This window comes from Cinclus cinclus, chromosome 10 (assembly GCF_963662255.1).
Source record: "Cinclus cinclus chromosome 10, bCinCin1.1, whole genome shotgun sequence".
NCBI lineage: Eukaryota > Metazoa > Chordata > Aves > Passeriformes > Cinclidae > Cinclus > Cinclus cinclus.
In genome coordinates, this window is record NC_085055.1 from 6,941,868 (window position 1) to 6,966,824 (window position 24,957).

A 24,957-nucleotide genomic window follows, 5' to 3' on the forward strand; every position below is an offset into this window, starting at 1 on the left:
TCCCAGGTGGAGACCTGCAGATCACTCCCCTAGATAATGCAGATCCAGGACAGGTCCCAGCTGCTGCTCTGTGGCTGCTCCATCCCCATCCCAGGAACACTTTCAGTGCAGAGGCTCTCTAATACAACACTGACAGCCGAGCCAAGCTGGTTAAAAGCACTTGTTTATTGGTTACAATATCAACTCATGGCAACATCTTTCACTGAGCCACTGTACAAATACAAAGAAAAAGATCCATCGTGGGGAAAAAAAAAAAAGCTATAAACAAAGTTCATAGCAAGTGATTTTTTTTTTTTGTCACAGGGAAGTCTTTTTACAACAGCACTGGTAAAGAACAAATGGCACAAGTCCCTGGTTTTTTAATAGCTTAAATAAAAGCTTTAAGACTGTTTCTGAATACATACACAATCCAAAGGCAGTGCAGAATCACTTCATAATTGGTAACATTACCAAAGTTTTCCGAAGTAGTCAGCAACAAGTAAAAACGAAACAAACAAAGCTGATGAGAGATGCTGGGAACTAAAGGCAAAGCAAAATTAGCACTTTGCTTTGGACTCCTTTGGATGTAATATGTACTAGAAGTGTTCAGATGCTTTTATTAAAAAAAAAAAAGACAAAAAAAAAAAAGACACAAAGAGAGCACCATTGTGTAAGTAAAACAAAGGCTTGAAATACCTAAGACTATTCCACCGAAGTCCATATTAGTTAAAACCTAAACATACTGTGTGGTATAAGAATGTCAGGCACATGTAATCTGTTATCAGTTATATCAATTAGTAACACTGTTCACACATTTACCATAACAACACTGCATTAACATTCTGCATGTATTTTACATAACCAGCAATTGGATAAAAGGCTCTGGTGCCTCTGAAGTGTAGGAGTGTGACCAGCATGCATGCCAGAGTACTGGATACACAGTGCACCATCAACCCATGCTAAGTACTTGGACAGGAAATGCTATCTCAAAACCAGCCATTCTGCTACACAACCATTGATACCAACTAGTCCAATTAGCCAAAACTCTCACCAACATCTTAAAGCACAGCACTAAACCTAGTGGAGGTGACGGTGTCCCCAGAGAGGACAGACTACAACTCTTGGAATGCTTTCACAATGTTTTCATTCCACCTTAAAGTAATTAATGTGAACTTCATCATGGGAGGAGCGGTTACACAACCGAAGGAAGGAGTCAGCTACTTCCATCCCATACATTACAGTAAGGACACGCTGGGCCCTGCTGCTGCTCCAGCTCTGCTTTGCCAAGGCAAGGTCAGGCCCTGGCATGTGGCAGGAAAAGCCTCTGTAATGCACATTCCCTTTGGAGTGCTACAAATCCTGTCAATGCACGGAGCTCTCGGCTCTGCCAGCACTGCCATGGCTCTGCATTCAGCACAGCACAGGACAGCAGTGCTTGGAAGGAAAAGGGCTGCAGACAGATGGAACCAGGCCCCGTTACTGAAGTACACGAGCAAGCATCAGCACGAAGCCACAGCAGCTTTCTGTGGTTTCCAGAATCTCAAACAGCTTTCTCCACCAATAAACAGCCATCCAAGGCTACACAGGAACAAGCCCAGGCTGGGCACTTGCCTGAAGGGAGAACTCTCTACTGCAAAGTTCTATCACATTAGAAAATACTGGCAAACTCTACCAGAATAAAATAAATTTTGTTACACCAAGCGCATGGTTCTGCTTCCTGAGCCATAACAGACTGCCTTTAGAAGAGAGGCTGGGCAAGAGTTACTCTGCCACTGTTTGGCACAATGCTCTTGCTTACTCCAGTTCTGTAATGACACAACTTACTTGAAATTCAGCTAAGGATGTAGTCTGACTATGAACTTTTAAAACCAGTGAAGATGTGCCCACTCATGCTGCACACCTGGGCCCATGTCAACTGCAGGCGCACACCAGTTTGTTTGAAATTCAAAGCTGGGGTAAAACCTTTTAAGCAAAACCTATCGAGTGTAATTTTATTACCTTCCTTATTTTAGGAGGAGCTTGAGCTTTTACCAAAAGCCACCTCCACTTTAGCTGGGGCATCAACCTCCAGAGGACCCTGCCAGTCATTTGAAGAAGGGAATGCCACAGCCCGAGTCATTCTGTGGCACCACACAGTACCTGTGGTAATGGAATCTGCAGGCTTGAAAAATACCCCACAGCCAGGGCAGTAATGGAACAGCAAACATCACCTGGGCAGGATCCATCACAGGCTTCTTACAGGCTCCAAAGGTGCACCAGCCACCGATTCCCCTCTTGTGCTCGGGCCTCTCCCAGGTCTCGTGTGCTGACACGGAGCCCCTCAGACCTGGGGTGAGCAAGGAGCAGAGGCAGGCAGAGCTCTGTGATGCTGTTGGACACCTCAGCAAGTAGTTGGCATTCCTTAGTATTTATTTTAAAAGCAGCTGAATCCAAGAGGCAACAGCCATCCAACAATAACAGTGAAGTTATTTGCAGTAATACCTGTACAAGAGCCATTACCATTGTCACAGACTTTACCTGAACTGGTAAGAAAAGTTATATACAGCTGTAAAATTGGTTTTGGAGTTTCACAAGTAGAAACCAGTTTTAATACCAGAATGTAAAAATGGCACCTGTCTTGGCAAAGGTGTTGACTAGGAAACTGGTTCAAAACGCACTTCTATGGAAAATAATTTTTTTAGAAAAAGAATATTTTCTTAAAATTCCTTAGTAATAAATTTCCAGAATGATTCACTCAAGGCAGCTGTGAGTTAAAAAAAAATAATCAAGTGCACCACTAAAAAATAAACGGAGTCTGCGAGATCCCAAAGAGCTGCTCACTTAAGAGAGTTACAAGAATTCCATAACAGTTCTATAAATGCAGACAGATCACAAAGCAAAACACTGAGGAATTCCTGTGACACACAATACAACGGGATTTTGGTCCTACACCACAGGCTGCTGTTAGGAAATGTTCCTTCTCCAGTGTAAGAAGCGCCTTTTTCTGATTTTTCAAGTGAATTTACCGTGATTGACTGGTACATTTATTGGCACCTTCACCATTACAGACATGGCGAGTTTACAGGCACAGTCTGGAAGTAATGAAATTTAAAAAATGTCAGAAACTTCACACAAGTCATCTCAGCCAGAAATCCATTTGGATATACTACAGGATTCTGGGCCTTTCTCTTTCCTACCTGACCCACAGACATCCAGACTCCCCATCAGTTCCAATGAATAATGACTAACATCATCTTCCAACCTGGTGATTTAAAATTCACGTTATCTTTAAAATAAGTCACTTAAGCCAACAGATGTAATTCCCCATTTCAAAATAGCCAGAGATGTTCAGATTCCCAAGGGAACATCCACCATGAGTGCAGACATGCTGCCAGGCACCAAAAAGTTAAGCAACCTCCCTGGGCAGTTTCAAATGGGCATCAGTCACATGATTTTCCTGTCTCTGCACAGTACTTGGTGAGATTTCTAAGCAACTGACATAAAAATCAGAATCAAATCAGGAAAGGAACAGAAATGGCTATTTACAGTGCTGGAGCTGCAGAACATCTGGCATCTCAAAACCCCCACGGCACAGCCCTCAGTGACCACACAGAACAAGCACAGACCCATCCTCAAGGTTATCCTGGGAGGTTTTCAGGGGTCACACAGGTGCAGTTAAGTTAGACAATTCCTTTGGTAATTCACACTGCACAGAACTGACAACAAGCACTTTTGGCTGTGGTGTGCTTTGGCAACCCCTGAATTTGGAGGGGAATTACAAGCAATTAACTGCACAGTTAAATTCTCTTTAGGAGTTTAAGCAAAGTCCTCCTGAATTTCTCAGTTGGTGTGGAAGGAGCAAGCTCTGCACACTGCTCTGGACTCTGAGCAGCAGCCAAGTCCCTGTGAGTGCAGATCAGCTGGAGCTTGGGAGGAGCCAAACCCACACCTCTGGCCAGAGCTAAGCTGGCCACAGCACTTGGCCACTTGGCTTCTGTACCCACGGACTGCATGGAACTGATGCGAAAACCTTGAGGGAGGAAGCTAAAACGTCTGGATTTATTTTATTTTCCAATTATTTCTGCTGTTGGTGCAAGTCTACCTGCCCTTAACTCCTTGGTGTTTGGAGGTCATGACTGCCAATGGATGAACCAGGAACCACTGGCTTGAAGGAAGAACCCCCCAGATCAAAAATAGGCAAGCAGGTCAAGAAGTGAGTGAATAAGGCGGTAGGTAATAACTGGGAGTCTCTAGGGCCTTTAAAAAAAACTCAAATGCCTTCCATTATAAAAAACACATACATACCATTGGCTTCACTTTATCTACAGTAAATTCACAAAAACATTTAAAACAGCAATCTAGTTCACCCATTACAAAAACTCAGAAGTGACATCTCGGGTTAAAAGCAAAGCTATAAATGTAGTTCCTTAAAAAATGCAAACATACTTCTTTACATACAGACAAATGTTACATGATTGGCTGCTATAATGTGTATATTCTGTTATGTACAAAAAAAAGTACAGGATTAGCAGACTGAGCACAAGCGAAAACCCTTCAAGGACAATCTAACCAAACCACCAAAAACAAAAAGACTGGCTCTTAGTTTGTCGGTCACCATGATTATGTGTGCTGGCCCCTTTTAAAAAGTCAGTGATTTCTTCCCCCCTCCCCTATTTCTCCACTTGATTTTTTTTTCTAGTTTACAGAAAGCCTTTTTGTGTAATAATCAGTGAATAGAAAAACTTCACCTGCAAATACAAGGTAGAAATGTTATTTCACAGCTATAGGCTGCAGCATTGATTTCTCCAGATCTCAAATGGAGAATGTACATGTTTGGCTCCCAGTTAATTCCAGATTCTGAGAAAACTGTCCCAAGACCCTGTAGCTACAGCCATGCCGTCATCAGTAACACCTAAACAGCTGACACGGTTGTCATGGCCAGCCAGGACACCTGGAAAAGAAGAAGCAATGGAAGTTTAGTGTCTGCAAGATGTCAAGCACTTCAGCTGTTACTCTTATCTCCCAGGTAAGTCTTACATGTACTAAAAAAGATACAATGCAAGATCTTAATTCTCCTTTTTGTCTTTACTCTGAGGAACCACACAGACTGTAACAGCCTTATAAAAAAAACTAACAATAAGGTATGCAAAAACATCTTACACACAATACTGCCTCCATTTTTCTCTCTCCCCTTATGACTTCTTCCTGTCCCATAGATGTCCTTCTCCCTACTCAGGCTCTCTGTGAACATTGCTGTTCACAATTTCAGCCATCGAGCACTTCTGAAATCCAGTGTGATGTACCCTGACAAAGCCCTGGATGCATTAACTACCTTGAGTTCCCAAGTTCTGCAAACCCTAGGGATTACAAATCTCTTATATGTTGTGACAAACGTAAGAGCAGCACTAGCCTGCCCCTTTTCTACTTTGGTTCTGTTTTCTCTCAACCTCTCTTTTTGCCTTTGTCTGCCCTCCCAAGGTTTCCCACCGAGGTCTAACAGAACTAAGGAAGATCTATTTTCAGTCTGAACTGCAGAACTGATGTTCAGAACTGAATCAGCCCAAGCACTTAAGTTACTGTAAGAAGTGAGAAAGAAATAACTGTGCTATATAAACATGCTGAGTCCTGACAAAAGTGACTGATTCAAGGACCACAAGTTTCCACTTTCCCTCTCTTTCAACAGCAGGAAATGCAAAGCAAAAATTCCTGTAGCTACATCTGAATTACTGCCACTCATGGGTGCAGAAGTCAATGCAAATGTGTAATTCTGCACTACTTAATTCCATACACGTTGATTGTAGATGCAATTTTGGAGGGCATTCCTCAGCCTCAAGAGCTGGGATCTCCCAGTAGAGAGATCTGTAAAGCCCAGGAACAGGCCAGTTCTCCTGACTCATTTACAGCTCACACCACAGAGATGGAACTGAAATGCAGCGTAACTTCTGGAAGACATAACCAGATGCAATAAAAGGATCCTATTTCAAGAGAAAAGAGCGTTAAAAAGCAGATTCCACACCATCAGCACCGGCAATGCCCTGGCTCTGCACTCGGCACAGATTTTGGCTGCGCAGGGCTGCCAGCGGCCGTGTCCTCACCTGCCCTCTCCCCTTTGAGGGTGTCCCACACGTTGCAGTTGAAGTCGTCGTAACCCGCGAGCAGGAGGCGCCCGCTCTTGGAGAAGGCCACGGAGGTGATGCCACAGATGATGTTGTCGTGGGAATACATCATCAGCTCCTGGTCCGCGCGCAGGTCGAACAGCCGGCACGTGGCATCGTCAGAGCCCGTGGCAAACGCGTGGCCGTTGGGGAAAAACTGCAAGGGTTCGTGGGGACACCAAAAAAATACATTGGTCATGCCTTAGTTGAACAACATCACAGGATTATTTCACCAGACAAAGGCAGAACGGTTTGTTTTTGACAAGTATCTGCGTGTTGAAAAATGCACGTACACAGCTATGCGAGGGAACATCTCTGGAACAGCACTGGGGACACCTGAGTGTCTGGAATTGTAGCCAGGCAGTGGCTGTGTGTGCTCTAACAGGAACCACAGGGGATGCTACTGACTCCTACAAAACGAAGCAAACCCCAGCTCTGCACATCCTGGCTGAAGTGGAACACAGTGTTCCATCCTGAGCTGGTCAGTCAGGTTGGCTCAGCCAAGAGAGAAGACTGCAAACAAGCAAATCAATTTCCTAAAAAAAATCTACTCCAAATCCGAGTTATTCTCTCAACAGCAATATTGATTGAAATGGGAATGGAGACAGCCCAGCACATCTCAGGGTCCAGGTCTAAGTATAGGAACTGCATTTTTGTAGTGGTCATGAGTTTGGTATTTTCTCAGCCTTAACAATTTTTCATGTTTATCAAAAACAGATGCAGCTTCAACTTATATTTCTTTCCCTATTTACCAAAGCCTGGATCTTGCAGATCAGAACACAGTGTTATTATGACAGAGGGGAAATATAATCCAGTTTCTAAATATTACCAAATTATTCCAGGGAATATTCAACATCAATACTGATTTTAACTGCCTTCCAGAAGATTTCACTGAAAGCTCTTTTTGTTCAACAGAAAACTTTAGGATGAGAATGCCTGGCTGTGTTGCACACTCTCAGTATATAGCGTTTATTTATTTTAATATATTGCCATGGTTCAAAAAGTTTCCCTAGTCAATTCTTTACTTATTAAAAAAGTGGTATCTCAGTTACTGAATAAAACCACTATTTTTAGTGTTTTAGTGAAACTACTCCAGAACAGCACAGTGCATCACAAATAATGGCAATAATAATTCAGTTACAAAGCAGATTGTAAGATATTACACAACCTTCTCCATTACATACAATTTAACATTCTCTGCCCTACCTAACTGATTTTAAATCAAGGTAGCTCAGTAGACTCTAAGCTGAATTGATGTAAATGTAGCCTTTATCCTCCCCCTTTCTTCCCACGTGGAAACAGGAGGATCACTTACACAAACTGCATTAATGTCTGACACGTGCCCTGTGAACGACTGCCTGCACATTCCATCACGGATATCCCAAAGCTTGGAGGAGGCATCGCAGGCGCCCGAGACAAAAGTCCTCATGTCTGGACTCAGAGAGAGGCTCATCACATCTCCAGTGTGCCCAGTGAATGTGGTGGTCTGCTGGCCAGTTTCAATATCCCACAAAGCACTGCAGACAAAGTTAACACAACATCTGTCATTATTTCAGAGTTCAAGTTTTAAATACAAATTAAGGCACTGGAGAGAAAAAAAAAAAAAAAAGGGAAGGAAGAGGAGGTAGGGGAAGGCCAACAGAGCTCAAAAACTCACCAAGTGGTGTCTCCTGAGCTAGTGACAATTTGGTTGTCATCTAGGAAGCGACAACAGGACAAGTATCCTAAGAACAAAACAGTTGTGTAAGGTTTTGACCCAGGAGTAATGACTGAAGGTTAAAATCCAAGAAGAGCGTCCAAGTTCTCCCACAACCAGTCTGTAACCAGCACATGCATTGACCAGCCCGGGGCAGGACCGTTTCCCTTGGGGCACTGACAGCAGGTGGAGCAGAGCACACCTCACTCACCTGTGTGCCCTGGCAGCTCCCGGCTCACTCGCACGTTGCCCTCCCTGGTTTTCAGGTTGTAGATGGAGCAGATGTTGTCCAAGCCTCCGCAGGCCACGTAGTTGCCGGAGGGAGCGTAGGCACAGGTCATCACCCAGGAGGACCTCAGGGGGATGGCGTGCATCTGCAGAGAGAGACACAGCTCCTGGTCACAGCACACCAGCACCAGGGGCACGGGCCACCCCCAGGGCCAGTGTTTGGGCTTACAGCATGTCACATCCAACTCTGCATTGTACACACTCACACCTCCTGGGGCACAGGTACCAGTGGTACCTTCAGTACGTTGTTAGCAAAGCTATCGTAAACTTAAACATTTACAGTGTTTGTTCATTCTAGTTAAGATTTCTCTGTCCGCCGTTTTTACATCTTTAAACTGTGGGTTGTAAGGTGGGATGGTTATCCCCATGGAGACTGCACAGGTTACAGAAGCACAGCTCCACTCCACACCACCTAAGCTTTTCCCTAACAGCTGTTTTTCTTCCTTCTCCCTCCTCTGCCCTCAAACCCAAAGCACTCTTGTAAATTCTGAGGTTGCATATTTCTATAATTCAAAACCAATTTAGTTTTAGAAGCAACACCACACAGGCAGAGAGCTACAGCTACCGCACTAGCAAAGTAAGAGTGAAAATGTTACACATTACTATGTAATTAATTATTGCTTCAGAGACACAACCTACAACACATCTCTAGCGCTCACCTAGCCATGAAAGGAATAAAAAGAGATTGTTTGAATGAGAAAGACTGCTTTTGATATTTTTGCCTTGCAACCATGGTAAAAAACAGATATAAGCCCATTAAAACACACAACTGATACATAAATTATTAATAAGGATTATAAATAACTACCTTATTTGTTGTATAACTATCCCAAATAATTAATTTTCCATCTTGAGAAGCACTGACTAGTAGCCTAAATATGAACAGAAAATAAAATATGTTAATATAAACCAAACAAAATCTCAAAACAGACATACATCATGCATGATTATCAAGTGATTCAGAAGTTTCATAATTTCTTTATGACACTCTGCTTTTCCATTTTTATTGGAGGGATGCATTTGTTGGGAAAAGTCTGCAAAGATCTCCATATCACCTGACTGAGGAATCCCATGGGGACTCATGATTAAAAATGAACACAAGCAAACAACTCACTGAAAACACATTTTATGAATTTTCTCACAACTACTTTCATTATTCATACAACTACACAGTTGCACAAAAGCAAATAAGGAATTTAGGCAAAAATAAATCTTGAGAACAGATTCTAGATTAATTCCTCTCTGGAGGACACGATACAGAGCAGACCACGAGGCAGTGTTTACATCTCACCATCAGCTGCTCTAAGGGCAACAGAACAACACTCCAAGTTACTGTTCCCACTACATACAAAAGGATCGTTTTTTCAATGAAATAAAAATTTGTCAGTGAAGTTTTTAAATCCCTACCACAGAAGTTACATAATTATTCAACATCCTGGAAAGTACAATATCCAGCATTCCAAAAAATATGCCTCACCACAATACTCTCTTGCTTAAACAGACCCAAAAACTTCAGTTAAAAGTGAAAGAAGGAGAAGGCAAAATATCTATGGCAAGAACAGGCAAAGTACCTCTTCTCTGAACCCCCAGAAGTGGTGGTCTGTGATGCCCTGCAAGGGCACCAACACCACTCCATGAGGCTCCCAGGACCTGACATGAACCCAAAGGTGCCAGTGTGACCTCCAGCCCTCCACTGGCAGGTCCAGGGCTCCCCTGTACAAACCTGGAGTCGGATCCCCAGTGCATGGCATAGATTTTGGCTAAGTGACCTCGGAGCGTGCGCCGGGTTCGCATTTGGATCCGACCCACGGAGTCCAGACTTGTTGTGATCTACAAATAAACAAAACAAACCCCTGAGATACTGGGAACTATTTTTAATGCACAAGAGAACAAAAATACATTTGAACTTTGATAGAATATTATCTATCTTGGCACACAATAAAAACCATTAAAAAATAGGATACTGGTGTACACCCAGCAACACCGACACAAACAGATTTTACAGAAGACAGACATTACACACTTCACAGTGGCTACAATGAAACTTCAGGAAACTCTTTCAAAATACTTCTACATTATACTAAGACTATTTCAGATTATTAAATCTCAGAGTTTTCAATTTAAAATCAATGAAAGAAAATGCTCCAGTATTTACTGCACTGTTACTTTTTGAAGCATGGCAGAACTTTAAATGCAAAATAATCCTGTTTTAAAATATTCTTAAGTATTTCTAAATATATTTGACACAATAAACATATGTTACTTAAAAGGTAAACTGGAAGCAGGATCCATTAAGATGGTGGGGGGGGTTTTGACTGGTTGAGTTCTTTTGCTCTTTTATTTGGCTTTCTTTGGTGGGGCTTTCTTTAGTTTTAAATAACTGTAAACACACTACATGTTTCCCAAGGCTTCTTTCACTTTATTCTTTCAGTAACAGAACAGGAACATGCTAGAGTCATAAACTGATTTATCTCTCAAGTAACAGCCTACACAAAGAACAGGAACATACCTGAGCAAGAGTTGTGTCACTACAGGCTTTCCTGGCATCCTGAAACAAAAAATGGAACAAGCTGAATTGAAAAGGCAACACTGAGCATCAACTGAGAGGGTCTAAAGGAAAAGTAACTCTTGAGCTAAATTTCAACGCACTCAAAGCCACATACCACCACCAACTAACATGCTAACATTCCTTCCGTCACCCTCAACTGGTTTATTGTGCAAGGAACCTAAAAAGCAATGTCACACAACGAGGGGTAGTGGAGGGAAGAGGGACTTAAGAAAGGTCACGCCCCAGCAGCTTTTGAATCTCCCTTTCTACAGACTATGGGATTCAAAGGCATTTGGAGCCATCCTGAAGTCCCAGAGCCTACCCTTTTCCCTGTATTCCTTCCCTGGGGCGGATGTGCTTGCTCAGGGTGTGCTGAGCACAAGGGAAGAACTGATCCACCTGGAAAAGCAACCACATATTACACAGGATTAGCAAGCTCTGCGCCACACGAGGCTCCTGCACAAATTAACCCTCTTGCTGGTTGGCAGAGGCAGGATCTGGGGAGCAGGACAGACAGCAGGATTACCAAAGCTTAGTGGTTATGTACCTGACACAAACTGAAAGGGAAAAAATGACCCAGTAACACCCTTGCCCATTTCAAGGAATAGGTGGTGCTCAGATCTCCAGAAACACACTCCAGGGTTTTTTTCTTATCTCAGACTCTATGGACACAGGACTTGTTTCCTGCATATGATTCAACCTGGCCTAGAAATCAGACTTAACTTTCATCTGCATAATTCAGAGTCCCAGACTGCAGCTCTGACACAGGTGAGCTCCACTGAGCCTCACCTGCAACACGGATTGTGCAAGACCTGTTTTTAGTCACAGCTGTGACTGCACTGCTCTCCTGCAGCTCAGGGCCTGTCCCCAGAACACAGAAACAGGCACATGGCCAGCACCTCCTTCTGAGAAAATGGCTTAAACTGGCTTCAAGTTAGACAGGAACTGTGCAGCACAAGTTGAAGTAAAAAACTACCAACAGCTGTATTGAAGGACCAGCCACAGAACTCTCTCAAGTCCTGGCAATTTCTCCAACTTGTGCAACCACAGAAGCAGGTACCCAAAAAAAAAAAAAAAAAAAAAAAGGTGCCTCTTCACCAGCATTCCTTGTGTCCCTCCAAAGTTCAGTCTGTGCAGGAATGGCAGCATCCCCTTTGAGAGTAGCAGCAGAAACATTTGCTCACACATTTGGAACTGCTTCAGCATGTTCAGGATTGGATCTTCAATTTTTTCCAAACTCTTGCTTGAGAGTTACTTGACATTGCAACTTTAACTTCTCTTAAGTGCATGTTTATTTTGACCACCCTTTATAGCTCTCCTCCCAAAAAGCAAGCCTAAGAGCGGATTAAGTCATCTCAACTTATTTTTATAATGTCTGAACTGTAGAAATATTTATAAAATGTTGACGTCTGGAATCAGGAGGGGTTTAAAATACCAGAGCAGCAAATCCCTTCGCACTCAGGACTTATTTCATCCACAGGAAGAAACACACTGGATTTTTAAACATGTTTGTTGATTTGTCCTGAAATAGTTGAAAATGTTCAACATAAAATGAATTTTGAATGCCATCTGAATGAAACAAAGCATTTTTTAATCTTTAAGAGCAAGCTATTAGAATCTCCTATGTTTGAGGCTGTCCATTGCAGGAAAAGGAGAGTTTCAACAAGCTATTTTAATTCTTACCTTGAAACTGTATTTCTACATATGCATCATCATAACAGAATCATTAGTGTCAAAATATAAATGAGCTCCTCTGTGTAACTGCAGATTTTTTCTCAGTTCATGCAGTAGGCAATGAAAAATTTGTGAGAAAAATCTGCTTGATCAGTGTGCAGCCTCCAGACTTTCATAGCACACACTTCAGACTGCAGTTTTTTCCCCAAACTACATGTATATTTTTAAATATAGTGTGTTATTTGTCCAAAATATCTGGTTCAAATGACACTGTGCCAAGTAAGCAACGCTCCTAAAAATGATTATCCTCAATTTCAGTTCTCACAGTGAGGACACACGTATCAGATGGGAACTTCATTACAGACAGAACTAGGAATTAACTTTAACCATCAAGTCATCTGACAGATATCTGGCAATTCATTGTTCAGTGCTCCAACTTCCTGCACTAAAAATTTCTGCAGTCTCAGGTTGTACATTCATTGGCTGTGCACAAACCAGAGCTCCAGCTGCATGGGGAGACACAGGTGCCCACATCACCTAGATACTGAAAAAAATAAAATCAAAAGTCACGAAACACTTCTAAAATATTGCAGACTGAGGTTCATCAGGGAATCAGCAGCTCCACACTGCAGCTTCTACACCTTAGGATGCTGTTAGGTACAACCTTACCTGGACCTCACTTCCAGGCACAAAGCCAATCTTCTGTGATTATACTGTTAAGAGGAAATATCAGACAAAACCCAAGAGCTGTCAACAACTAAGAAAGCAAAATGCTAGCTATACATAAAATATCAAATGCTGCTAGTGACCTCATCTCTTTTTAGGTGTACATCAAAAATAACTCCTGAAAATAACCAGCCCAGTAGATTTCTTGACACTTAAAAACCCGTATTTTTCAGATCCTGTGTCTGTCCTCTTACCCATTCCAAACAAAAACTATGCAATGATTTAATAAGAAAGATAGTAGTCATCTCCACAAAAATAAAATTGAATTATTTGGTCAGAAAGTTTCACAGACATTAAGCATTTTTAACTGCCTATTAGTCTGAAGCATTTTTAATTGCCTATTAATCTGAAGTTAGAATTAAGCACAAGGTATCCAAGCCTGCACTCAGATGCCAAGAGGCAATCACCAATTGCCACTGCTGAGCCAAGGGACACCAAAGGCAAATATAACCATGGTTACTCAGCTACATCTGATCGATCCAGTTACAAGTTTGGGTGGTAGAGTTACAAAGAAATGTTAAATCAACCTAAGCCACAAAATGGAGTCACTGGCCAAGAGCCAATCAGACTTTTATGCTCTAAAATTCAAAAAACAAGCAAACATTCCTACAGCACAGTCTAAGCCTTCTAACTTTCCTGGTAGCTCTTTCTTCTCACAATTTTGCATGAAACCAGACTCACTGAGAGACTGGAGAGACTTAACTGTCTCCCCCAGCGTAACATAATGATAAAGTCTTTACACACCATGCAGAGGAAGAACTGAAAAATTATGTACCCCTTTTAGCAGTGTAATTCTGTAATAAAACTTACATTGGAACAAAAAAAAAATAGTATTTTAACTAAAAAATATTTGTATCCTCTACAGAGCTGGTGGAAGGGATGGATACCCAGTGGCACAGCATTGATTGACCCCCACCTTGTCTTTGCACAGAGTGTGAAGTGAGAACAGGACAGAGCTCTCCTGGGATGGCACTGAATGAGCAGCCCTGACACATGAAGTGAGTTCAGCACAAGGCTGACACCACCTAGCAGATACCTCCTCACACCTCGCAGCAGACACCACACAACAACCACTGCCAGCAGATGCCACACTAAAAAAAGCCTCTGTGCATGCAACATGTTCCAAGAAACCTGTACTGATAGGAATGTTTGCAAATAAGCCATTCCCATATAAATCAGATTTATGAATGTGCCATGCTTTGAAAATTTTGATGAAAAATAAACAGACTTTGAAGATCCTGCTTATACTTTACTGAAAACTGCATCACTGATCTATAAATGTACATTGCAAAAAATTCCTGGAAAACTGACTGGGCATGACAGCTCATACTTGGTTTATCTTCACTGAGTAAATACAACCAAAAATTAGCCTGTATGGGGGCATCAGCATTTAATAAAAATAAACTGAACAGGAAGCCAAAAAACAGTGCTTGTAGAAATGACAGCCACCCTGGAAGGCTCTCTAACACTCTCTGCTCTAACCTCAGGCTTCTCAGGGATCACTTTTAGCCCAGGACCAAGCTTTTCTAAGACCCATAACCAAACTTGTCATGTCTAGGTTCTAGAAGTTTCCTGCTCCCTTCTGTTTTTAAAAAACCAGAACATAAAACTTGCAGCAACGCATACACCCCAGCACCAAAACTCAGCAAACTACATCAGGAAACACACTGTTCAAGAAATATTATGAATTTACTGCATTATACCAATGGCTTTTCTGATTTTTTTTACTCAAATATTCAGAAAATATTTTAAGCTCTGCATAAGTTAAACAGGAACAATTGACAGATCTTTACAGTTTATTCCATTAAAGGAGGAACTTTATAGTGGAAAATAAGCAATTCACAATTCTTACTCTGATTTGGTTTCGCAGCTGCTCTGCCTCCTGCCGTAACTGCTCCAGCTCACTCATCTTCCTCAACCTCTATTTCTCACACTCCACTGGTGAAGAAAACCTGCCAAGAAGAGGGAAGAAAGAGATGCTGAAAGTTATTTTTCTCCTTCTTAAAAAAACATAAAAACCACTAAGAATCTGTGTATATATATATATATATATATATATATTTTTATTCTGTTTTTAGAAAGGCTTCCAAATAGACATTCCCTTTAGTACACAGTGTTAATGAATTTGGCAAGACCTAAGTGATTTCAATTCCTGAATTACCACAAAAAGCAGAATTGAGTGAAGTCTATTTTAAATATAAAAGAAACTGTCAACAGAACCACCCACTGTACTTTATAAACCTGTTTTGTAGCAGCTCCCTGCTTCCCTGCCCAGAAATCTGTCAGTCTGTTCCCCAGGATGGCAGCACAGAGCAGAGGCTGCAGGTGCCCCCAGTATTTACCCCTGGGCTCAACAGGGCTATGATACAGGCACCTTGCATCCAGGACACACTTGGTTTTAAATGAAGATGAAATTTTTGAGTCTTAAACTACAGTTGAAACAGCAGATTATCACCACTTTTTTCTCTTATTTTGTTTTAGGCAAGGCACAATGATCTTTTGATTTCAAAGCACCCATGGAGTGAGAAGGGATAGCAAAGACCAAACCCTCCCTAAAAGCATCCCTGTGCTGATACAGCCCTCAGCTCCCTAAAGCAGTTGCCATCTGAATGAGGACTCAAAGCTAACTTGGGATCAATTAACAGTAAGACCACACGCAGGCACATTTTCAGGTTAGTAATTTTTATTTCCAAATCAGATTTCTGCATTTGATTTTTTTCAGCGTGCTGTACAAAGTTTCCTCAGATGAATTTTCAGGTTTTTTTATCTCCAGCACAGCCGTGCAACCAAACACCACTAGAGACCTCTTAAGTCTATTCACACACATGGAGACTTCAAAATCCTTGCAATGAAAGCAACATCAGCAAGTAAATTGCTCACAAACAAGCCAGGTGCTTACTTGTAATTTTTTTCATGACAGTAAAAGCACACCAGAAAGGTGATGATAATGGTCCCATGGCACTGTATAAAAAGCCAAAACATTTCTAGCTTGTAGAAGAAGACAGACAAGTCAGACTACTACTCACGAAATGGAAATTGAGGAAGGAAGGAAAAGAAGCAGGAAGAAGAATCTATTCAAAACATTAGTCTATGCTTCCTATTCAGTCCACTGAAAAATGGCCAAAAAACAGAGGCAAAAAGGTCACAGTGTGTCTCCTAAGTTGTAGACCTCTGAGGAAACCCCTTTATTTGGTCTGGTTACTGGTTCTCCGCAGTTCAGTAATGATGTGCTCTAAAAGACTGACTCAGGAAAGGGTTTTGCCATCTATAAAACACCACTCATAGACTGAAGAGAGTGACATGCTTTGGTTCAAAGCAAATTACAATAAAACAATCATCCTTGGAATAACAGCATATGCAAGTGTTTGAGAGCTGCAAAGTTTATTGCTGCTCCTGAAGAAAAGTATCTTCACTAATTATTCATCTACTTCCTTTCAATCTGTGCTTCCCACAGGTATCACTTCAAGTCCACTTCAGAACCAAATCACAAACACACATTAAACTGGATCATCTCCAAATCAAAACACAACCTCATCAGTAAGAGGGATGGTGACTCAGCTCTAACTAGTATTTCCAGCTACATGTAACCAAACTGTGAGGTTCACACATTTCCCTTCCTTAAACCTGTGCTCTGTTCAACTACAAAGATGTTGTAATTCATCTGGAAATTCTCAAGGAGACGTCTCCATTTCCTGCTGTGTTCTTTTTTCAGAAGCTCAGACTATTTAACTCTGCTGAATGCACAGCAGAATAACATACAAGCCATCTACACTCGTGTCCAATTTGAAAGATTAAGCATTAAAAACGTGACTTTAGCACACACATTAATCAAATACCTTTACAGGCTATTGAGTTTAATTACAACCTTAATGCCTTTAATGGGGATACCTTTATGAAATATAGCCCCACTTTCAGTTCTGACAGTGTCAAATTAATCTTTTCAGTACAACCATCCGTTTTTTATTCCAGAACCTACTCAAAGGTAACACAGACAAAACAGTGGTCTCAAAGCCAGCCAGCCATGTTGCCTCCAAATGTTTAGTAGTCTTGTGTGCTATTTTTAACAGGAGATAAAGATTCCTAGCAGGGAAGTTGATGTATCTCTCATTTTCTGAGAAGGGAAGTCAGCTTCTGCCCTGTGATGTGCCACACACTTCAGTGCTCTGTAGACAGTCACTTCACATTCTCACAGAGAATTACTGATCATAAAGAAAGTGACATTCTTCACAACTGGAAGCATGCATGGCCAGTCACAAGCACCCAAAATTAGGGCATTTTTCTATTCATAGGTAAAGCTGTGAGCAGATTTGAGAATGAGCTGTAGCATTGCACTGGCAAAGACCATCAGTGACAATTCTGCACATAAAGTTAATATTAATTAATGTCACTCATATCGGCACTGTTCACCACTAAAGCCATTTCTGCACCAAGCTGCACCAACAGCTGCACAGCTGTTAAACCTCACAGCTTTAAATCATGTTACACTTCTCCAAGCTCCTACATGGACAAACTCCAGAAGGCTTCTCACTCACCCACATGTCTCTAGTTTAAAAATAATTCTGAAGCAAATAAAAGGACAATGATCCTTCATATTCCTGAGAGAAACTTTTTTAGTAGTGGAAAGCCCTAGCAGCACCAGCACATTCTAAATCTGCAAAACGTTAAGCATTGCTGCTCAGCAGATATGTGACAGTGGTTCAAGGTCAAGCTATACATCAATGAGCAGAGCTGCCTTCAAACCAGCACACACTTGCACAAAATCCAGGTTCACTTTAGAACTGGTTCACTCTAGCTTTAAGCATGAAAGTCCCTTTCCAGTACACAGCATTTGAACAGCTAACTCTGAGATATTAAGCTATGTATAAACACCAAGATACTACAGTAAACACACTAAGTGCAGTTCAGCTATTAAACTGAAGCGTATCCAACAGTGTTGAACTGCCTGGCAGCAGCTCCCAATGCGAAGGCCTGTGTGTTCAGATCATCACCCACCATTAAATATTTAGCAGAACTGAGAGAAAGAAGCTTCCACTTGGGATTTTTACTTCTTTTTCAAGCACTATTTTCATGTGCCCACAGGAAGCTACAGAAATTGAGTGGGCAGGGAGGAAGCTCTCATGGATGCAATTCCAGATTCACACTAACTCTGTAAGCAACATCTCTGAACTCCTGTGGGAATAGCTTACTGATGTCACCAGACTCACAACAGCAACACAGGAAGATAAGCACATGCTTGGAAGTCGTGGATGCACCCCTGTTTGTTTTAATACTTCTGAATCTCCAGCAGTATGGTTACCATACTACTGAGGTAGTTCCATGCAAAGACCATTACTCAGACTAGATTTACTTGCTGTGATACTGTTTCAAAGCCTAACAGTGAGGAGAAGCACAGAAAAACACAGAACTGAGATGCCTGGCAGCAGTGTCAAAGCAGAGGCTGCATCCTACAGACCTGTCCTCACTGCAGAGAAGCAAGACATCACCATAACCTTGAAGTGTGCTACCAGGCACCAGGCAAACAACTTGGGTTTTATCAGATTACATGCTGGGACTGCTTTGGCAGGGTTTACAAGGATTTCCAAGAACAGGGGTGATCTCTGTGTTGCAGATTTTTCCTCATACAAATTACTGAATACCTCAGTGGATTCATCACCAACCCATGCTAGGTTACAAAGGACACAATGCCTGTTCGCTCTCCCCTCCAAGATCAAAATACTGCAGCCTGGAAGGAGTGCAGCTTCACAGCCTGGAAAAATGTCTATTCCAGATATGAATTTCTCCAGGAGCCCAGCTGTACCAGGCTTGGTCATATACACAGCAAAGCCATCAGCTCTTGCACCTGTATAGGCAGAAAGAGTGAGTGAGGATTCCTCCTGCCATTTCAGGACACTGGGGGTAACATGATGTCTACTTTCCTGACTTGTTCATAGTTTTAATAAATGTTGAATCAGAGAAAAAATATTCTGAGCCTGCTCACATGCAAAATACTCGTGGTATCTGCTTTTCAGCATTCAGAGGTAGCACCTCTTTCATCAAGAGGTCAGATGCTTCTCTTCAAATACAACTCATGATGTGCACGATGCACTGTGAACAGTTCCACCCGCTGAGGTCTCGAGGAGAAGAGCAACAGGACAGGGAAGAACCTTTTAGTACCTTTGGCAGCTGAGGGTGTGCCACTGCAGGACACCCAAACCAGCAGGAAATGGAGTCAAGGACACGAGATGCTTCCATCAGAAGCACCAGCACAGGGAGCTCATTGTGAGCACTGACTTGGTGTAGCCAAGCGCATCCTTGCCCCCAGTCATTTGTAGGCTAAACTGCACCTCAGTGGACTTGTACAAGTGAATTTACTGATACCAAAATAAAGTGCCTCCCCAGGCAAAATAATTAATTAAGTCAGATTCCACAGTATATCTAGTGCCAAGAAAGCCCCTGCCAGGCTGGAGTGCTCCACAGATAAATTACTCCTTACACTATTCCTGATTCAGTAGCAGCATCATTTGCTAAGAGTTTAATTCTTCATCATAAAGGGAGGCAGTGACAAATTACCCCAGGGTCTTGTCTCCAAAATACTCTCTCTGCAACCTGTGGACTCAAAACTTTGTGGCTGGAAAAAAACACAATTTTCTCTGCAAGAGTTACTAGAGAAGTGTAAATATGCCCCACCCCACAACAAAGGCTTGCTATTTTTGTGCCAAATATATAGAGATGAAAGGGACTGCAGAAAGAACAGTCTGTTTGACTGAATTCTTAAGCGCTATCAGAGTTATTTACGTAAAAATTTCATTTTGTATTAAAAAAAAATCCATCCTTTAGAACTGAAATAAGCACTTTACCTACAGATCAGCTTCAGGTTTTCAACTCCTATGCAGCAAGATCGCAAAGTGATCAACAAACAGGAGGAGAAAGGAGGTTCCACACAGCTTTCATGGGATCATCTCTACTAGTTATCACACAGGTGGCTAAACATAAGGAATGCTAACTATAGCACTTTACTAAATACAGGGGAAAGAGACCAAGAAATACTCCAGTTCTCTCAAGGCAGACACACTGGTAACTCACAGACACTCAGGCTGTGGACAATGGGCTCTGGCGCTCAGACCTGCCAGCACACACAGACCAACACTTTATATATTCAGGATGTACCAGAGAAGATTTTGATAAAACATTTCTTCATTTAGTGACACTAAACAAGACTTCGGCAGCTTTGCCCAGTCATTTATGTTTCCCCAAAGCACCATGAATAGAGAAGAACAAAAAGAGGTTTTATCTCTTACAGCCTGAAGAGAATGGATTTGACATATTCAAAATCTACAAACCTGGATACAGTGGACAAAGCCTTACATCAAGTGAAATCTCTGCCTGCACAGCAGTCATTTAAAGTAAATGCATTAATGCTGTGCTGCAGTTACATGCCTTCATATATAGCAACTATTTCAGGTGGAATTTTACATAATGTATTTTCTGTGGTAGAGCTGTTTGAGAACCACACACACTCAGCTCTTCACTGAGGAAAATGAAGCATTTAATGGCTTTTTTTTTACTACACCTTGGCCCTAAGCTAGCCTCTCCTTTGTTTCTCGGAGACCTTTCCAGCTATCCATTCTCCCAAGCCTTCTTTGTTCTGCCATGTAGCAGTACTGCATCAATAAACAAAGACAACAAAGCAAGGAGCTTTTATACTGGTCAACTAATACTTGAAACACAGGAGAATAATGCTAGGATAAGTTGAAATAACAGTATATAAGGGCCCTAATTGTCCCATTGTGTAACCTTGGTCTTTAACACTCAAGAGGTTTGAGAGGAGAGAATCTCCCTCCTTTCTTTATCTTTAATGTATGTTTTGAGGAGTGCACTAACTGCGGAACATCTTACACACATCAGTTAAGTAAGAAAATAATGGTTATTCCCTCAAAAAATGGTTACAAATAAGAAAACAAGCCTGGAAATCCTAACTCAATCTTTAAGATTTTTGTACGTTCATTTTTGTCAGAAGGAATTAATTGCCGCTCTGATTTCCGACCCCCAGGCAGATGCAAAGGAGAGCTCTCCCATGCTCAGGGCCTCTGGTCTCCCCAAGAAGAAAACAGGAAGCAGCCTGGGTGTGACCTCGCTCGCTGAGGTCAGTGCTATTGTTGCACTTCTGCACATTTTGGAAGTGTTTTAAAGTGATATGTCTCCATTATAACTTTGGTACAAAAACAGGAAATAATCAACCAACGCCTCTCAAGAGGAAGGGTATGAGTAGAACTTACTTAAACACCCATTCCTCTAAGAGATACCATCCCCAATTTTAAGGGATCAATGAATGTGTGTGCTCAGAACTGCATGGACAGCTGGAATGGAGAGGTGACACGACAGACTCAAGCGAACTGCAAATGAGTGGGGTTCAAGTGTCACCTCCTGGTGTACCCACAAGCCCTGAGCAGTTAGAGCAGGAACACAACCCCATCCACCAACAGGGTGGCACAAGCAGTTTCCAGGCAGCAATGTTGCTCCTTCCTCCCTTCCCCAGCACACCTGGGACCTACTCACGGTGAAGAGCAGAAATAAAGTGCCATTTTATACACATGGACACAGCCAGCCAGGGATTTTAACAGGACTTTGAAATAAAGCCTGCCACATCAAAACACTTCTATCTACCACAAGTACTACTTGGAGTTATGAACCGAATATAAACCTCTGTGTTTGCCTTCAGCCTTGAGCACTGTAAACATCACCCTTGAGTGTTTCTCAGCCACAGAGGGGAGCAGAGGAAGCAGCAGCTGAGCACGAAGCCATAGCTTGGCTCAGAGAGAAAACCCACACGGGCTGGGCTGGAACTGGGACATCTTCAAGGTCCCCTTCCAACCCAAACCACGCTGCGGACCAGCCCCAGCACACGGGGGCACGGCAGCACCTTGGGTTTGGTGGCTGGTTTAACTACGGTTTCCATGGAGGACAAACAGACCAACAAACACTGACCCTGCTGACAGCAGTTGCAAAACAGACAAAGGAAATCAGTTTAGAAACTGAAGTGATTCTGAAGTTTACTAGTAAAAAAACATCACTGACTTGAGACTGTTGTCCTTCATTTGGCTGACAGCTCATGAGACTGGTGTCTTAAGCCCAGAGACATGAGAGTTTATTCCTAAGAACCGACCAGCTAAAGTCTAAGCCAAGTACATTCATAAAACACATACAGAAAGACCTTACTCTTCTTAACCCACACACACTAGATTCTAGAAAAAAAAAGCCTCAAGAAATTCAGTGTTAAACATAAGGCTGAGAAAAGCACAGGAAGGAAGGAATTTTTTACTCATGAATATTTCACAGTCCAACAGTGATTTTTTTCCAAAATTAACATTCTTGCATCTTATATTCATTATGTTCCTTTCCAGGTCAAAATGTTTTGGTACATAAGCATAGCCTTATTTTTATCACACTCCCTTGCGAACAGAACTCCACATGAAATTAAAATTATCTTGCCTTTAGTGACTATAATAATGATTCCCCAATAAAAACTTGGTTCACTGACCTCAGGACGCTCCATTACTGCACAAATTATTACTGGTTTTGCAATTCAAAACATGTAAGAAATGGCAAGAAAGATCTTAATGAAGCAGAAAGATATAACCCTAAGTAAGAAGACAGAGATGTTTCCAGTCCAATTTTTTCCTTGGGGACAGACAGGTGGACACACATATGGAGTGAGCTGAGGGCTTTTGTCTCTTCAAATACCCAGCTATACCCAGAAGCTATTTTAACATTTTAGTACAAGTGTACTGCAGATTGACAATTCAAAGTCATTTTGAAAGACCCTCATTTACATTTAAATCCATTTCTAAGCAAGTTTGACTTTGGATTTTTTTAAGGGGCTAATGCACTGGTATTTCCTGAAGTGGCATCATGTAGGGCCAAGCAGTGCTATGCATATAAAATCTGGTCTGGCACCTACAGGCACAAAAGATTACTGAAGCAGCCTCCTGTTATCTGAGAGTGAGCAGACTGCACAGTGTGCATAAAAAGCACCAAGCGCACAGAAAATTTTAGGTTTAAAGTCAGCAGAGAAGATACACATTAAGAGAAACTATAGTGCCTACAGGAAAAGTGCCTCCATTCAGCTCGGATGACTCTTCACTCCCTGCAATAATTTCTGGCTGACAGTTTTTGAAAGTGGAGCATTCTCACTCTCTTGAGGAGCAGAAAGCCCAGCAGTACCAGCTACACACACACAAACACACTGCATCCTTTCAAATGTACCATCAGCTCGGGAGAAGCCATGCATTTGATGGATACATGGTCCCCAGCACCCTTCGTCCTCCCCATCCAGCACCACTGGCACTCCCTTGGTACTGCAGTCACAGCGAGGCATTATGTGCTGAACACAGCTTACAGCTGCACCCTTTCACAGCAAAACAAGGCAATATAAACATTTGTGCTTTTTTTAATACCAATTATGCAAAGGTCAGATAAAACTACTGCCCTCAAGTCTAATTTTAATTTTGCTTTTGGGTTCACAACACAATTCTGCTCAATTGCTTGTGATTTGAAGCCATGAAAATTAAGTTGTCTTCCAGACTAGAATTCAGTCTAACTTAGTAGGCTTTTCTAAAAATTTTTCTTTTTTTGAGATTCATATTTGTATGAGATGCATATACTTTCTACCAAAAACCTCACACCACAGAATGATCAGAAATCCAATGCTAGAAAGTAAAAACCCTATGTACTGTTTTTTCACCCCTATTACTGCACATACAGGATTAAGAGCACAAGAGCTGTGTAGCTACTTCTGGTACCACTTGTGATGAGACTGATATATCTAATCTATGCTCCTTGGAATTCCTTTTGATGTTTCTCAAGCAGTAATGCCTCTTTTCAAACAGTTGCTCACTAAAGATAAAACATCCAATACTGAAGAAAGAAGTTGTCAAGGAAATCAGTAGCACTGTGTTCCTAACTATCTCCACACTTGCAGGGTTCTCAAAACAAAAGGCTGTCTCCATAGAAGCAATTTTTAATTGGTCCATAGTCAGAAATTACCTATCTGCCTGGAAAGAAAATGGGCCTAGACGAAGTTTCGAACAGAAGAGGATAAAAGAAACAAACTGCTGCTGCAAGGAAGTACAATACTGATTCCCACCTGTAGCAGTCTTCCACAAAGTATAACTTTCTTTTATGAAAACTTTTTTATGAACACATGATGCTCACTAGGTTATAAATAGCAGAATTCCCCTGTGGAGACAAAGCCTAAGGTTATAGACAGGAATAATCAGTCAGGCACCAGGGCCAGGAGAGAGCCCATGGCTCCACAACCTGCTTTGCTCAAGGGTTTTTCCAATACACTGAAACTTCTGCTGCTGTAAGTGCTCCCCACTTATCTCAGCCATGGTGAGCCTGGACAGCAGCTCAGCTAAAGCCCTGTCTGTTCTAGCCCTCACCACAGGGCAGACATTGCTCTTGGAAGTCTATTTGGGTTTAATGTTAGATATTCCACCACTCAAGCTTTTCTCAGCAATGGTGACTGATGGATTGGTAAAAATGGCTAAAGATTCTTAAGCTCCTGCTTCCACAAGCTACACACCAAGCACAGAGATACCTGTGAATGAAAAGACAAACACAGCCACAGCTCTGAAACTCTGCAGCAATCCAACTGTTTGCTAACGTTGTTGGCCCTTCAGCTCTCACCCTGTCAGTTACCAAAGCTCTATGATTCAGGGCCATGAGGTTTCTATGAGAACAGAGAATTCCTTGAGCTTCTGAAGCAGCACCACCAGGAAAAGTCAACTTTCTTCACTCTATCCCTTTCTAAAGTGCATGTTGGGCTTTTGATGCCCATCTATCTGCATTTGTAAGAACATCTAACAGATAAGCAGGAAAAAAAAATGCCTAACTTCCCATCCCCAGCTACCTGACATTCCAAATTAGCTGCT

The 24,957-nt window shown here is 41.9% G+C and overlaps 1 protein-coding gene across 2 annotated transcripts in view; it reads right to left on the bottom strand.

The window, feature by feature from the left end:
- Positions 1-155: 155 nt before the first annotated feature.
- The window catches only part of GNB4 (G protein subunit beta 4), a 30,512-nt gene continuing 5,710 nt past the window's right edge, over positions 156-24,957 (bottom strand). The window contains exons 2-10 of one of the 2 annotated variants that reach the window (XM_062498910.1): positions 14,898-14,997; positions 10,607-10,645; positions 9,821-9,927; positions 8,906-8,969; positions 8,021-8,183; positions 7,771-7,837; positions 7,429-7,630; positions 6,054-6,270; positions 156-4,909 (exon numbers count right to left, since the gene is read on the bottom strand). In XM_062498910.1, coding sequence (XP_062354894.1) covers positions 4,803-4,909; positions 6,054-6,270; positions 7,429-7,630; positions 7,771-7,837; positions 8,021-8,183; positions 8,906-8,969; positions 9,821-9,927; positions 10,607-10,645; positions 14,898-14,954 — 1,023 coding nt within the window. In that variant the 5' untranslated portion in view covers positions 14,955-14,997 and the 3' untranslated portion in view covers positions 156-4,802. Of the gene's footprint in view, positions 4,910-6,053; positions 6,271-7,428; positions 7,631-7,770; positions 7,838-8,020; positions 8,184-8,905; positions 8,970-9,820; positions 9,928-10,606; positions 10,646-14,897; positions 14,998-24,957 lie in introns of those variants that run through there. The other variant, XM_062498911.1, reaches the window with a different exon arrangement.